At 38.1% G+C, this 16,783-nt stretch overlaps 1 protein-coding gene and 1 long non-coding RNA gene across 3 annotated transcripts in view; one reads left to right on the forward strand and one right to left on the reverse strand.

Moving 5' to 3' along the window:
• Positions 1–16,783, reverse strand: part of LOC145511171 (uncharacterized) — an 89,624-nt gene that overhangs the window by 42,341 nt on the left and 30,500 nt on the right. For both annotated transcript variants that reach the window (XR_014057586.1, XM_081503982.1), the window contains exon 3: positions 8,815–8,995. Coding sequence is in view for 1 of the 2 variants with exons in the window: in XM_081503982.1 (XP_081360108.1) it covers positions 8,815–8,995 (181 nt within the window). In the remaining variant the exon portion in view is untranslated. The remainder of the gene's footprint in view (positions 1–8,814; positions 8,996–16,783) is intronic.
• Positions 4,729–7,831, forward strand: LOC145511175 (uncharacterized). Its single transcript, XR_014057590.1, has 2 exons — positions 4,729–5,280; positions 5,425–7,831. It is a non-coding gene; the product is annotated as an uncharacterized LOC145511175 (long non-coding RNA).

Genomic DNA, 16,783 nt, shown 5'->3' on the forward strand with positions numbered 1-16,783 from the left:
TCTGATTCAACATCCATTTTCTTTCCTCCTTTATCACATTAACTTTGAAACTCCTGCTTTTTAACTCCTGTGCATCCAAACTCCTCATTTCCTATCAATTTTATGACTCACAGCCTGACTACGCCTATGTCCTGCCTTTCTCCAACAATCACTGATTTATGGAACTGTGGAAATAAAATCAGTTAGCATTTTTCACTTAGCTGGAAAAACACTGAGTATGGAGTCAGAGACATTGATTAGAATACAAACTTCTGAATTTCATACACCTTGCAAGTCTTTTAGAAAGCTGTTAATCTGTTCTGAAACCAGATGCCTTACCTATCAAATTAGAGAACTTCACTAGACAGTACATAGCAACACTTTCTCTCTCTCTGGGATGTGTCCTCAGCCCCTCTGTGCTGGCACAATGACAAGCTCCTGTCCTACCAGTTTCTGATGTCCCACCATATGTGAAATCATATCTCACATATTCCATGTGATTTCTTTACACACCAATATTTGTTCTTCTTCTTTATAAGAATGTACAGTGTCCCACTTATAATAACCCACTGGAAAACCCTTTCAGATTTCAATACCATGCAAACCTTGAAGTTGCTTAAATAATTTTTCATATGTTAGGTCTATAGACACTGTGAACTTGTGAATCATCACATTGTTTCCTTGTTTTGGTTGTTAGAAAACTCAGAACCTAAAAACTCAAAACTAACCTACCTCTAGGAACTATTAAGAATTTATGGCACGGTTTTTGTATATTACATTTGCATTCCATTTCCCTTACTATTCACTATTTACTTCTGTTCTTCTTGTCACAATCATTCATTCATTCTCTTTATCCGGTATAGGATATGTATTGCTGTAAGTACGTTTAGAACCATTTTCTGAATTGGAGAATAGGGCAGAAATGTTTACTAATGGATGACTAGATGGGTGAATAGATAGATTCATAAATAAACAAATAAATAAATATAGTATGGCAGGACTTACTTTTCTACAACTACTAATCAAACAATAAATTTTAGTTTTAGTATGTTTAGGTCTTGATTATTCCACACAAATTTATGCAAGTGTCCAAAAGCAGCATTGTCTTTACCAAACTGAAAATACCTTTAATGGTAGAATCATTAAAATTGAGATCATCAACAGAAGAAAATCTGTCTAATATTCATTAGGATATTGCTTAGAACAAAAAGTAATATGTCATTTTTTTTCTGCCAAGTAAGAAATTCCTTATGTGTTTGTTAATACCAGCCAAACTGAAGGGAATCACAGTATTGTCAAATCAAGCAAACAGTTGGGCCTTATTAGCACTGTGATTCAAAAGGACATATGCTTCCGTATATGAAAGACCATCTTGTCAAGAATGGGGACACCATAGTGTTTTAGGAATAATCCATTTGGATTTATTAAAGTCTTGGTCCAGCATAGAATTCTGAATCTCATAGAATCAAACTTCTTTTTCTCACCCTCCTCTCAAACAAATTTAAATACCCATGTTTCCAGTGGATTGGGAACAAAATAATGGTCTTTTCATTAGGTCTGGTGTTTGAAAAACTCAGAGTATGAGAATACCATGTGTGCCATTACTCGTACTGTATTTGAGATCTGCAGAAATTCATCCAGACTTATTTTATTCAGTAAATGTCCATCCAGCAACAACAATATGCCTGGTACTGTGCTGGCTACTGAGAGTACAGTGATAAACAAGACAAAGTGTCTGTCCTCTTGGCTTTTACATTCTATTAACATCAACCAGTAATAGCGCAGTGAAGTACGGACAGCACAGAAAGTGACAAAACTAAGGACTTTCAAGAAAATAAAGCGCTAAGAATAAATTAGCATACAATCAAGGAAATACTCTGTTTAAAACAACGGTAATAAATTACTGACAGAGCTGAAGCATCAAATAGGACATACTTTCCAGAGATTAGCAAAAGAGCAGTGTGTCATTACCACTCCTAGATGGGAAGAATGAAGGAAGGAGGTCATGTTAACCAGATTCTAAGGACTGGGGTCATCTGGATGAAGCTGAAACTACAGTACACGTGGAGTGAGCTGGAGCCACAGAGAGAAAAATAGGCACTGCTTGGAGACATGGAGACACACTCCAGACAGAGGAGGGCGGAGGGATTCCGTCTCTGCATCAGTGCCACTCATTGGCCAAATGCAACAGGAAGCCAGCTGACAGGCCAGCCTGGAAATATAGCCCTGCCATAGCCAGTCCCAGGACTTCCCCGGTGGCTCAGATGGTAAAGCGTCTGCCTACGATATGGGAGACCCTGGTTCAATCCCTGGGTCGGGAAGATCCTCTGGCGAAGGAAATGGCAACCCACTCCAGTACTCTTGCCTGGAAACTCCCACGGATGGAGGAGCATGGTGGACTACAGTCCACGGGGTCGCAAGAGTCGGACACAACTGAGCAATTTCACGTTCACTTCTTTCATAGCCAGTCCTAGTGTCCAACAGTCCAGTGGGAAATGAACAAAGATGGAATCTGAAGGCAAATCTGGGTTTGCATGAGAATAGCAAGTGACCAGAAAGTAGAGGAGCTACTTTAAATAGCAGTTGGGGATGGTCATACTGGGTGATATATGAGCAGGAACCTGAAGATAAGGAGGACGCCATGGGGAGTTCTGAGGAGAGCATTCCAGGCAGAAAATCAGCAAGGGTAAATGTGCTAATTTCATCAAAATGAATCCATTTCTGTGACAGTTGAGTTCTAATAACAAGAAAAGTACATTCAAACACCAAGCAAGCAGGTTTAAATAGAAAACTGACTTTATTCAGTTAAGGTATAATTGTTAAGGCTAACAATGGTATTTAAAAACTGGTACATCAGTGAGAAAATGATAGAGAAACTTTTGTAAAAATTAAAGTGTTGGAAAAGAAAAAAGGAGAGATGGAAGGAAGGAAGGAACAAGAGAAGAAGGAGAAAGGGAAGAGGATGGAAAGGAACACCTAGGGGGAGAAATAAAAAATAGTGCAACTGATAATCCAATAACCTAGTACTTGCTAAAACCCTTATATAAACTATTGCCCTTTTAAATTGTATGATTTAAAGTGGAAGCAAATTAGCATAGTGTATAGAATTGAATGGCGCTTCCCCGGTGGCTCAGACAGTAAAGAATCTGCCTGCAATATAGGAGACCCAGGTTCAATCGCTGGTTTGGGAAGATCCCTTGGAGAATGGAATAGCTACTCACTCCAGTATTCTTGCCTGGAGAAATCCATAGACAGAGGAGACAGGCAGATTAAAGTCCATAGGGTGCAAAGAGTCTGACACTACTGAGAGACTAACACTTTCACTTTTTCATAGAATAAAATGGATAATGCCAATTATTTGCAAAATTTCTCTGAAAAATTATACCTAAATTTCACTTAATGGGAACAAATTAGATGTGTGAATATATTAAAGATCAAGTTTTTGCTATCTAATAACATATTTTTCCTCATTTATCCAATTCCTACAACCTTTCATACCTGTAAAAAATGTCTAGCAACATAAATGACAGGTATATTGTCAGAGATAAAGTAAAAATCTTCTATCATCGTCTACTGTATTATCAATAAGCTAATTAACCTAACAGTAATGCATCCTGTAATAATCTGTGAATGTCTTGAAACCTAGAATTCTCTGAATGCTTGATGATATAAATATTAAAACATTACTTTTTTTAAAAAAAGAACCAAGCCAAGATCAATTAAGGAATACTCAAATGAATGGGAGTTCTTATGTCAACTTTGTGTTGGAACTAGAGAATATTATATAAATAATACCTTAAAAGTGATGAAGAATTCATTTTCCATCATTTTGCATAATTAAAATATAGGCTGAAATAATTTTGTTAACTCACCAAGAGAGAAATATTCTACCAAATCTGGCCAAAGATCTGCTTTTCTAAGTAAATAAAATGAGTTCATTGTATCCAGATTTAGGATAAATCTGTTCCTGTAAGGAGAGGCATCTGTTGTTACTAGCATTGTTTCATGTATGCGTGTGAATATGAATCGAAAAAGAATTTCACTTTCTTAAGCTTCTTTTTTCATCTAACTTCCAAACTCAAAAGTTCTGGAAAGATTTAAAGGGAAGTAGCTCCTTCCCAAACTCTAAGGACTATAATTTAACTAGAAAGAAGAATAAATGTGAATGTTGAGAAATAATGTGCTTCTATGCTTGTTTAGCCCAGTTTTAATAAAAAACATAGTCTTGTGTTTGTGAAAACCCAAAGAGCATTGGATAGCAGGAATTTACCAGTTAAACCTGAATCATCTGCAGGCCTTGCAGGACTGAATGGAGAGGAAATTGAGGGAATGTTTTTCTTCCCTTAAAATTAAGTGAACATATACCCAAGGAAAATGGCTGCTGTGATAATTGATTATCACAGTTGAAATGTCCAGGCTCTTAGACTGGGCTTAGCTTCTGTATGTATCAGTATGGTATTTGCATACACATCACCAGATTTCATGTCTACAACTAAAGCTTTGGCAGAGAAGTTAGGGATGCTAGTAATCAGAGGCAATCAGAACTGGGCTGCAGGCCCAGCTATGCATCTTCGTAGATGTGTGACCCTAGATAAGTGGTTCACCTGGCAAACCTCATCAGTTTCATGGGATGGTGAGAACTGTAGGAGACAAAACTTACCTCTTTACTACTGAGCATTTTTTCAGGTCCGAAGACCTTCACTGGCCTCTCTACATGTTCCATTTGCTCTGCCTCTGGGGAAAGACTTTTCTGATTAGTAAATCTGGAAAGGATAACTCTTTACACTGAGCTTCAAGGTGCTACGATGGCCACCAAAATTATGGAGAACAAAGGTGTGTTGTGCTTCCCCGTGCCTTCAGTCTTACACGGGAGGCTTGGCCCAGCTCAGTGTTGTTATGATTGGTGAATAAGGCTAAAGCCATGTCTTCTAATATGGCCTCTCCTATTAATCAGGGTGATACTTACCCCTCTGTTTCTCTCACTTATTTCTTAACAAGTTTGGAAGCCCAGTGGGGAAGAGGAAGTGCCCCTTTTGAGGACTCAATATTTTCTAAAATTCTTACTGCTGTGATTGGTCATTCACTGACTGGGGAAAGGGGAAAGGGTTGAAATCGTTGAGTACTTTTCATCACCATTACTCAAGATTTTATTAACATTTGTTGGATAAATTATGAAATACTAGAACAGTGTGGAACCTTAAAGACCATCTAAACCAATGCCATCTGTATACAAATAGGAACCTTAAGACTGAAGTGTATCCTAGTCCCTCTAGGCGTAGAAGGCAATGGCACCCCACTCCAGTACTCTTGCCTGGAAAATCCCATGGATGGAGGAGCCTGGTAGGCTGCAGTCTATGGGGTCGCGAAGAGTCGGACTCGACTGAGCGACTTCACTTTTACTTTTCACTTTCATGCATTGGAGAAGGAAATGGCAACCCACTCCAGTGTTCTTGCCTGGAGAATCCCAGGGACAGGGGAGCCTAGTGGGCTGCTGTCTATGTGGTCGCACAGAGTTGGACACGACTGAAGCGACTTAGCAGCAGCAGCAGCAGCAGCAGTCCCTCTAGGGACTGAATCAAGACACAATCCAAATTTTCAGACTCCTAATTCTCCAGACTCCCAATCTGATATTCTCCTTGATCCCTACTGTACCGCTGTACCACTCTAAATTAGGGATCCATTCTCAGTTTTTCTTCTTTCTTTTTAAATTAATGTTTCCCTTTTGTTCTCAATTCGGACTTAGGATTTTGGAGAGATACTGAGCACCCCAGAAATAAAGAGGAGAGAAAAAAAAAGCTTACATCACACAATTTGACTCAAATAGGAAGTACCATCTTCACACTAATAGCTAATTTTAATTTTCAAGACAAGTCAAAGATTTGCCACCTCAGTGTTTCACAAAATGTGATTCTCAGACCAGCAGCATCAGCATCATCTGGGAATTTGTTAGAAAGGCAAATTCTTGAGCCCAGCCCAAACTTACTATGTTAGTCAGCAAGGGCCGCGATGACAAAACAACACAGACTGAGTGGCTTGAACAACAGAAATCTGTTGACTTGCAGTCCTGGGGGCTTAGAAGTCTAAGATCAAGGTACCCACAGATCTGATTTCTCCTGAGGTCTCTCTCTCTCTCTCTGGTTTGCAGATAGTTGACTTTCTGCTGTGTCCTCCTGTGGCCTTTCCTCTGTGTGTGAGCACCCCTGCAGTCTCTTCCTCTTTTTATAAGGAAAATTAGTCATGTTGGATTAGGGTCCCACCCTTTTGACCTCATTTAAACTTTTTAAAAAATATATTTATTTATTTGGCAGCACTGGGTCTTAACTGCAGCATGCAAGCTCAGTTGTGACATGTGGATTCTAGTCCCCTGACCAAGGGTCAAACCCATGCCCCTGGCATTGGGAGCACAGAGTCTTAGCCGCTGAACCACCAGCGAAGTCCCTCGTTAAACTTAATTGCCTCTTTAAAGACCCCAATCTCTAAATACAGTCAAGTTCTAAGGTACTAGGGTTAGGGCCTCAACTTATAAATTTTGAGGAAACACAATTCAATCCATAAACGTATTGAGTAAAAAACTGGGAGGTGGGGGCCCAGTCATCTGTGTTTTAACAAATCCTCAAGGTGATTTTAATGCAAGGTAACATTAGAGACCTACTTTGCTAACCAGAAAGGACACCATCTTACCATAAGGAAAGGGTAGTCTGGGCTGAGGTGATAGCTTATTATGAGGATCTACAGATTTTTGAGAGAGGATTATTTCTGGTGCATGAAGGCAAACACATACACACACACTCACAGAAACATTAATCTAGACGATCTTAGAAGTGGTGTTGTTTTTTCATCATGTGAGTATAAAATAAAGGGAGTTCTAATCAGAAAGCCTAACTGTGGAGCTTGGGTATAGGCAAGGATCTCGCCACCAAGGTCATGACTGCAAGCATCCATTAATACTGTGAATGCCAGAAGCACATGCAATAGTGAACATATTCCACCATTTGGTATTCTCTCCAGCTGGCCTTGGGAAGTGGATGGAACCTTTTGGACTGAGTAAACCACCCCACAGAAATATCTTGGTTCTTAGATAATTCTGGAAGAGGTGGAATCTCCAAAGAGAATTGATGCTCTGTTTTAAAACATTGAAACCTACCTTGAAATGCAAATATAAGAGGGTGTAATACATTAATGATATAATTATTGAGATCAATTAATTGCAAAGAAAAGATTACTTGACTTCCTCTATAAGGTGGAAAGGGGTTAGAGAATGACACATTTTAGGATTTAAAATCCTAGCTGACTCTCAGAATCACCTGAAAAGATTGTCAAAAAATGGATTTCACAGACCCATCCCTATCTGGCTGGAAAAGGAAGATAGGGCTGAATTCTCAATGATTCCTGGCCCTCTGAGTGAGAAATGAAAGTAGGAATAACATGCAGAATGAACTGAATTAGTAGCTCATCGTTATTAAGCATCAGAGATCAAAAATAGGACTCATGCTTTTTGTCATATATTTTGTAAGAACTGGAAAAAGCAGAGAATAAAGTGAAAGAAGTTTATACAAAATACCTCCAGATCAGAATTTAGATGTCATGACACAATAACATTGATATGGCAAATGGAGTTAAAATTACTTTCCCCCTCTCTTTTCCTTTACCCTACTGTGGCTCTCTACCCAAAAGTCTGCCCCTCACCCATTCACTACAACCAGATGTCATGGTGGATGCCGGCACATGAGCACCAGTATCTTGAAACCACACTCATTTCTTAATTACTTACTCTCCTTTGCCATTTCATATCAAAATAATTGCTCAAGAATATAGATATGAGAGAAATTATCCTCCAATAAAAGAAAAGAAATGTAAAAGCGTGAAAAAATAATATAGACGCAGCTTTGTCAAAATTTAGAATGAACTTTAAAATCCTATTTTTTCATAGGGTGAGGATCTCAACAAGCCCATATGATAGTTATAAAAGAGATTCTAAAAATTCATTCAGCCCTTTATCTCCCCCAAATCTGAAACAAATTTGGCTGATTTCAAAACAAATTAAGTAAAATAATCCCCTGTTGAAGTTTTGGAATGATATTATGCTGTCTTCTTGTCATGCATCTGTGTTTCTAAAAATTCCCTTTCCTTTTATACCAAACTTAGTTTGCCTTTATATAAAGGCTTTGCTTCTGTTATTCATTTTCGAAAAGCTGCCTCCTTGTTTTTAAAGAATTAGCCTCTAGATGTATGCAAAATGGGATTATGTGTCTTATCTTCCTAACATCAACAGTAATGACCAGAAACTCTGTTACATAGTTACTAATTTTATCTGTAACACAGACCTGTAAATTCAGTTGCCCACCGATCAGGACAGGTTTATGTGATGTATGGAATAAGTCAGTAAGGTCCTTGCATAGGTTTAATTAGACCATGAAACCAAAATTACAACTCAATTATCAAAGTTTCTTTGTTAGTTTTCACTTTTGTCCTTCTTTTTGCAAACTTTTCTGCAATTTTTTACCGTATTAACTACTTGAACTGTATTTTATAAAAGGTCATCAGTAACAATTCATTGGTATAATTTTCACATTCATGTGTGGTAGCTGGCAATCTCAATGCACTTGATATATTTCCCATAATATCACAAAAAGATTGCCTTTAAGTATGTCACTTCCATCTGCCTAGATACCAATGGTGAAGAGATTTCAAATTAATTTTGATAGTTGTAAAATTTAACATTAATGTAAAATTAATTTACATAAATGTTAATGTAAAATTAACATTAAGAATGTTAATGAGATTGTTTATATCATATTTGTCTCCCACGCATGAATGTGAAAAGAGTATAATTACCTTTAGAATCTTCCCCTGTGTCTCCGTATAAATTTTGCACCTGTCCCAGATCATTCTTTGGAGATTTGTGATCTGTTGGCAACATTATACAGCTACCTCTGGTGGACTTGGAGAACCAATGGGACCATTTCATGTGATTCCTGTGGTCTGTCTGAACACAGCATCTCTGTCCTTGAAAGCACTAAGAAAAACAGGCACATAAGACAAAATGTAGCATTTGCATACAATTCCCATTGATTTATGGGACAGTTGTTTATTGGGTTCTTCTGTAGACTAAAGAATTGAACAGGTGCTGGGAGTTATGAATGAGATATTGTTTTGGGACCTCAAGGAGGTTACAGTAACAAATGAAAAAGCGTAGTATCACAACATAACTCCTTCCCTTGAGTACCAATGTTAAGCAAAATGTTATACAGGAGATGAGAGAAATGAATGAGGAGTCTGTCTTTTAGGAGTTCATAGTCAGATAGGCGAGAGGAAGCAAAAAGGTAAAGAAAGCTGAAAATGACAAACAGCATCAGTGAGGTAATACAAGGCGCTAGGGATTGAAGGAGAGCACCATGTGATCAGGAATGACTAGAACTGAGCCTCTGCTATTGAAATAAACAATAATTATAAAAGGTGATCAGAGACATTTCTTTTTATGAGAAGAATCCATGTAAAAATTACTAAAATGGATATTAAAGTTATTTTCCAGTGTGTTTCAAAATAACAGGATACAATGTACTTGATTGCGTACGCTAACTAGAAACACGTTTGCACAGCATCTGACGTGCGGTTTTCAGAGCGCTGTTACTGGAAGTTGACAGAAGCCTTCCGGGTGTCAGTGTTTTCCCCGGAAAGACATTTTTCCATCCCCACATCTCAACACAGAGCAAGCATGACACTAAATGCTAAAAGGACACTGTTGAATTTTAGTCTAAAAAAGATCCTTATGAATCTGCCAAATATTTTTTAATTCCAGATATAACTTTCATCAGCAAATGTGACATGAAAAATAAATATGCAGCTGGCTCTCAGGGTCCATGTGTTGAGCATTTGGGAAAATTAATCTTCTAGAGAGTGCCACATTATTGTTCTTCCACAGCTAAATCGTGGATATTGTACTCTAAAATATTCAAAGAACAGGGTTTAGTGAATAACTAAATCACAATAAATCACAATATTAAAAGGGAGGGGTGTTACATGATAAAATCAAATTGTTGTTGTTTAGTCACTAAATCGTGTCCAACTCTTTTGTGACCCCATATACTATAGCCCACAAGTCTCCTCTGTCCATGGGATTCTTCAGGCAAGAATACTGGAATGGGTTGCCATTTCCTTCTCCAGGGGATCTTTCCAACCCAGGAATCAAACTCACATCTCTCTCATCTCCTGCATTGGCAGGAGGATTCTGGTCTAATGTAATTCATGTTTCATATCTTACAGTTTTGGTCTGTTTTATTTTCTCAGTGTTTGATTTTATCCACCAAGACTCCAGATCCCTTAAATGTTAGTATTAGATTGCCTTTGACTTCTCTTCCAAAATGTCTTCTTCCCCACCTTTTCACTCATCTCATTTAACTTAGGACTAAATAAAAATGAAACCCAGAGGAACACAGGGTCAATACTAAGTGTTTTATGATCAAAGATGGATGTAGGCTATTATCTGAAGAACACATTTGTATATTAAAAGCTGCTAATCATTCTCAAGACCCTGAAAGCAAGGGAACAAGGAAGTTCAAAAGCTCTTATCCTGGGAGGTATCCAAAATTGGAAGCAGGAAATACACACAGGTATCCGGAAATGAGAAGAAGGGTTCAGATGCAGGGCAGCTTGACACATTCTGCCAACCACTTCCACCTCACCCCACACTGTCCTCTGTGGGTCACCAGCTGCTTTCACTACAGCATTACAAAGGTGTCATTCCACCTTGGACACACCTCATCCTTTAAGGCCTTGCTAAGAACTCACCTCTAGCCTGATCCCTCACCTTAAATTCCCAATAATCTTTCTAGTCTGGTTTCCCATACCATTTTCAGGGCTCTTCTGCACAAGTGAATGGACTGTCTGACTACTTGTGCTGCTAACATAGCAGTTTATAACAAGAGGATGAAAATCAGGCTCAGAAAACCTGAGACAAGGCTGGGATAGCAAATAAAGCTTAGGCAACTGAGTGGTTCAGTCCTGGTGGAAATGCAGACACAGGTGATCACCAGGTGGAGCCTGGAACTAGTGAATCACTGTAGAAAGGAAACACTTGCTAAATAGCTGGACCAAAAGCTGAGGTCAAAGAGGTAGTTCAGAACCATGGATCAGACAAGGCCAGGAGGACAGGAAAGTACTGAATATTAGAGCGGGCAACAAACTCTGGAATCCAGAAAGATTCTAAAAGGGGTAGATTGTGTTGTCAATGTTAAGTAGCACCATGTATCTAAAATAGTTCCCCATTCATTTCCCTTAACAGCCCCTACTCTTTTCAGTCTCTCCCAAGAGGACATAAAAGGTCCTGTGACCTTGTCACACCCATCGTGGGGCAGTAAGCCCCTAAAAGCAGGGATTATAGCAGAGTATTTTTATGTTTCTACTTCTGATTCACAAACGCAATCTAAAAAAAAAAAAAAAGAATGTGGGAAATTGTAGTATTTTTGTACATATTTAAAGTCATATTATTTTTAATGTACTATTAAGGTATTATTTGACACACTATTTATAAAGGAGCACCTCCCAGGCAGCTCAGTGATAAAGAATCTGCCTGCCTATGCAGGAGATGCAAGAGAGGCGAGTTTGATCCCTGGGTTGGGAAGATTGCCTGGAGTAGGAAATGGGAACCCACTCCAGTATTCTTGCCTGGGAAATTCCATGGACAGAGGAGCCTGGCAAGCTACAGTTCATGGCGTCACAAAGAGTCGGACACGACTGAGTGCACACACACAACACACACATTTATGAAAGAATGAGTATCTCCAGGTTTTCAACTCTGGGTGCTTGTGTACTCCCTGCGCTTCGCGGTGTCTGATTGCCCTTATTTCACTTAGATGCCTGCGCTACCAGGACCTCCTGCAGAGTTATCACACAACTATTTTTAAAAGAGTTAAATAAATTACAAAAGTATGTCTCACATGTTCCACACTTATCCCCCACCTGCAGCCACTAGCTGGCATTTCTTTCTGCTTTGAAATAGCAATTTTGATCACCAGAGGCTTATCAGAGTGAAACACACTTTCCTTGCTAGTGTATCCGGAGGGCTAAATCAGCAATAACTGCCCCCCTTTTCTTTCAGAAAGTTATTGACACTATCCATACCCAATCAAACTATTAATGGTCATTTAAAAGTAAAATGTAAAAAAAAATTAATTTGAAGTTTTGCTTGCCTTTTAGTGAATTAGAAATTCTATATATTTAGTAAAAAACAAATACTACATATAACAAATAAAATCAATCAGTTAAGTAAAATTGTAAACAAATGAATGAAACTCAAAAACTCAGTCAATACTAGAGGGAGAGGAGAACACAAACCATGCTCATCTTTCAGGAGCTAGGATCCTGCGTGCTTCAAATTCTCCTATCAGGCCCCAGAAACCACAGGATAATTGCTGCTCCTTTCTTTTTTTTTTTTTTTATTTGAAGGATAATTGTTTTACAGAATGTTGTTGTTTTTTGTCAAACCTCAACATGAATCAGCCATAGGTATACATATATCCCCTCCCTTTTGAAACTCCCTCCCATCTCCCTCCCCACCCCACTCCTCTAGGTTGATACAGAGCCCCTGCTTGAGTCTCCTGAGCCATACAGCAAATTTCCGTTGCCTATCTATTTTACATATGGTAATGTAAGTTTCCGTGTTACTCTTTCAATGCATCTCACCCTCTCCTCCCCTCTCCCCATGTCCATAAGTCTATTCTCTATGTCTGTTTCTCTATTGCTGCCCTGTAAATAAATTCTTCAGTACCATTTTTCTAGATTCGGTATATATATGTTTTAGAATACAGTGTTTATCTTTCTCTTTCTGACTCACTTCACTCTGTACAATAGGTTCTAGGTTCATCCACTTCATTAGAACTGACTCAGATGTGTTCCTTTTTGTGGCTGAGTAATATTCCATTGTGTATATATACCACTCCTTCTTTATCCATTCATCTGTCGATGGACATCTAGGTTGCTTCTGTGTTCTAGCTGTTGTAAATAGTGCTGCAATGAACAATGGGACACGTGTTTTTTTCAGTTTTGGTTTCCTAAGGATATCTGCCGAGGAGTGGGATTTCTGGGTCATATGGTGGTTTTATTCCTAGTATTTTAAGGAATCTCCATACTGTCTTCCATAGTGGCTGTATCAGTTTACATTCCCACCAACAGTGCAAGAGCATTCCCTTTTCTCCACACCCTTCTCCAGCATTTATTGTAGATTTTTTGATGATGGCCATTCTGACCAGTGTGAGGTGATATCTCACTGTGATTTTGATTAGCATTTCTCTAATAATTAGTGATGCTGAGCATCATTTCATGTGTTTGTTAGCCATCTGTATGTCTTCTTTGGAGAAATATCTGTTAAGGTCTTTTTCTCACTTTTTGATTGGGTTGTTTGTTTTTCTGGCATTGAGTTGTATGAGCTGCTTATATATTTTTTAAATTAATCCTTTGTCATCTGTTGATATTTTCTCCCATTCTGAGGGTTGTCTTTTCACCTTGCTTATAGTTTCCTTTGCTATGCAAAAGCTTTTATGTTTAATCAGGCCCCACTTGTTTACTTTTGTTTTTATTTCCATTATTCTAGGAGGTAAGTCATAGAGGACCTTGCTTTGATTTATATCATCAAGTGTTCTGCCTATGTTTTCCTCTAAGAGTTTTATAGTTTCTGGTCTTACATTTAGGTCTTTAATCCATTTTGAGTTTGTCTTTGTGTATGGTGTTCTAATTTCATTTTTTTACATGTAGCTGTACAGTTTTCCCAGCACCATTTATTGAAGAGGCTGTCTTTGCCCCCTTGTATATTCCTGCCTCCTTTGTCAAAAATAAGGTACCCATAGGTGCATGGGTTTATTTCTGGGCTTTCTGTCTTGTTCCATTGGTCTATATTTCTTTTTCTGTGCCAGTACCATACTTTCTTGATGACTGTAGCTTTGTAGTATAAACTGAAGTCAGGAAGGTTGATTCCTCCAGCTCCATTCTTCCTTCTCAAGACTGCTTTGGCTATTCGGGGTCTTTTGTGTTTCCATATGAATTGTGAAATTTTTTGTTCTAGTTCTGTGAAAAATGCCATTGGTAATTTGATAGGGATCACATTGAATGTGTAGATTGCCTTTGGTAGTATAGACATTTTCACAATATTGATTCTTCCTACCCAGGAACATGGAATACCTCTCCATCTGTTTCTGTCATCTGTGGTTTCTTTCATCAGTGTCTTATAATTTTCTTTGTACAGTTCTTTTGTCTCCTTAGGTAAGTTTATACATAGATATTTCTTTTTGTTGCAGTGGTGAATGGGATTGATTTCTTAATTTCTCTTTCTGATTTTTCATTGTTAGTATATAGAAATGCAAGTGATTTCTATCCTGCAACTTTGCTAAATTCACTGATTAGCTCTAGTAATTTTCTGATACTATCTTTAGGGTTTTCTATGTACAGTATCATGTCATCTGCAAACAGTGAGAGCTTTACTTCTTTTTAGATCTGGATTCCTTTTATTTCTTTTTCTTCTCTGATTGCTGTAGCTATTACTTCCAGAACTATGTTGAATAATAGTGGTGAAAGTGGACACCCTTGTCTTGTTCCTGATCTTAGGGGGCATGCTTTCAATTTTTCACCATTGGGAATAATGTTTGCTGTAGGCTTATCATATATGGCCTTTACTATGTTGAGGTAGGTTCCTTCTATGCACATTTTGTGAAGAGTTTTAATCATAAATGGGTGCTGAATTTTGTCAAAGGCTTTTTCTGCATCTACTGAGATGATCATATGGTTTTTATTTTTCAATCTGTTAATATGGTGTATCACATTGATTGATTTGCATGTGTTGAAGAATGCTTGCATTCCTGGAATAAACTGAACTTGATCATGGTGTATGAGCCTTTCGATGTGTTGCTCAATTCTTTTTACTAAAATTTTGGTGAGGATTTTCACATCTATGTTCATCAGTGATATTGGCCTACAGTTTTCTTTTTTTTTTGTATTGCCTTTCTTTGTCTGGTTTTGGAATCAGGGTGATAGTGGCCTCATAAAATGAGTTTGGAAGTGTTCCTTCCTCTGCAATTTTTTGAAAGCATTTTAGAAGGATAGGCATTAGCTCTTCTCTAAATGTTTGATAGAACTGTCCTGTGAAGCCATCTAGTCCTGGGCTTTTGTTTTCTGAGAGATTTTTGATCACAGCTTCAATTTCAGTGCTTGTAATTGGGTTGTTCATAATTTATATTTCTTCCTGGTTCAGTCTTGGAAGATTGAACTTACCAAGAATCTGTCCATTTCTTCCAGGTTATCCATTTTATTGCCATGCAGTTGTTCATGATAGTCTGTTATAAACCTTTGTATTTCTTCATTGTCTGTTGTAACCTCCCCTTTTTCATTTCTAATTTTGTTGATATGATTCTGCTCTTTTGTTCTTGATGAGTTTGTCTAAAGGTTTGTCAATTTTGTTTATCTTCTCAAAGAACAAACTTTTAGTTTTATTAATCTTTATTTTGTTTCTTTCATTTCTTTTTCATTGATTTCTACTCGGATCTTTATTTCTTTCCTTCTGTGAGAGTTGGACTATAAGGAAAGCTGAGCGCTGAAGAATTGATGCTTTTGAACTGTGGTGTTGGAGAAGACTCTTGAGAGTGTCTTGGACTGCAAGGAGATCCAACCAGTCCATCCTAAAGGAGATCAGTCCTGAGTGTTCTTTGGAAGGACTGATGTTGAAGCTGAAACTCCAATACTTTGGCCACCTAATGCGAAGAGCTGACTCATTCGAAAAGACCCTGATGCTGAGAAACATTGAGGGCAGGAGGAGAAGGGGATGACAGAGGATAAGATGGCTGGATGGCATCTCCGACTCGATGGACATGGGTTTGGGTGTACTCTGGGTGTCAGTGATAAACAGGGATGCCTGGCGGGCTGCAGTTCATAGGGTCGCAAATAGTTGGACACGACTGAGCGACTGAACTGAACTGAACTGAACTAATTTTGGGTGTTTTTTTTTGTTGTTGTTCTTTTTCTAGTTGTTTTAGGTGTAAAGTTAGGTTGTCTATTCAATGTTTTTCTTGTTTCTTGAGGTAAGGTTGTATTGCTATAAACTTCCCTCTTAGAACTGCTTTTGCTGCATCCCATAGGTTTTGAATTGTCATGTTTTCACTGTCATTCATTTCTAGAAATTTTTTTTTATTTCCATTTTGATTTCTTCAGTAACCTGCTGATTATTTAGAAACGTGTTGTTTAATCTCCATGTGTTTGTGTTTCTTGCAGGTTTTTCTTGTAATTGATATGTAGCCTCATAGCGTTGTGGTTAGAGAAAATGCTTGATGTGATTTCAATTTTCTTAAATTTACTGAGATTTGATTTGTGACCCAAGACATGGTCTGTCCTGGAGAATGTTCCATGTGCACTTGAGAAGGTGTATTCTTCTGTATTTGGATGGAATGTCCTGAAGATATCAATGAGATCCATCTCATCTACTGTAACATTTAAGACTTGTGTTTCCTTATTAATTTTCTGTTTTGATGACCTGTCCATTGATGTGAGTGGGGTGTTAAAGTCTCCTACTATTATTGTGTTACTGACAGTTTCTCCTTTTACGTCTGTTAGTGTTTGTCTTATGTACTGAGGTGCTTCTATGTTGGGTATTTGCAATAGCACAGATATTTGCAATTGTTAGTCTTCCTCTTGGATTGATCCCTTGATCATTATGTAGTGTCTTTCCTTCTCTCTTATAATCTTTATTTTAAGGTCTATTTTGTCTGATACGAGGATTGCTACTCCAGCTTTCTTTTGCTTCCCATTTGCATAGTATATATTTTTC

Source organism: Giraffa tippelskirchi, chromosome 6 (assembly GCF_054371585.1).
Source record: "Giraffa tippelskirchi isolate mGirTip1 chromosome 6, T2T-mGirTip1v1.2.pri, whole genome shotgun sequence".
In the NCBI taxonomy this organism is placed as follows: domain Eukaryota; kingdom Metazoa; phylum Chordata; class Mammalia; order Artiodactyla; family Giraffidae; genus Giraffa; species Giraffa tippelskirchi.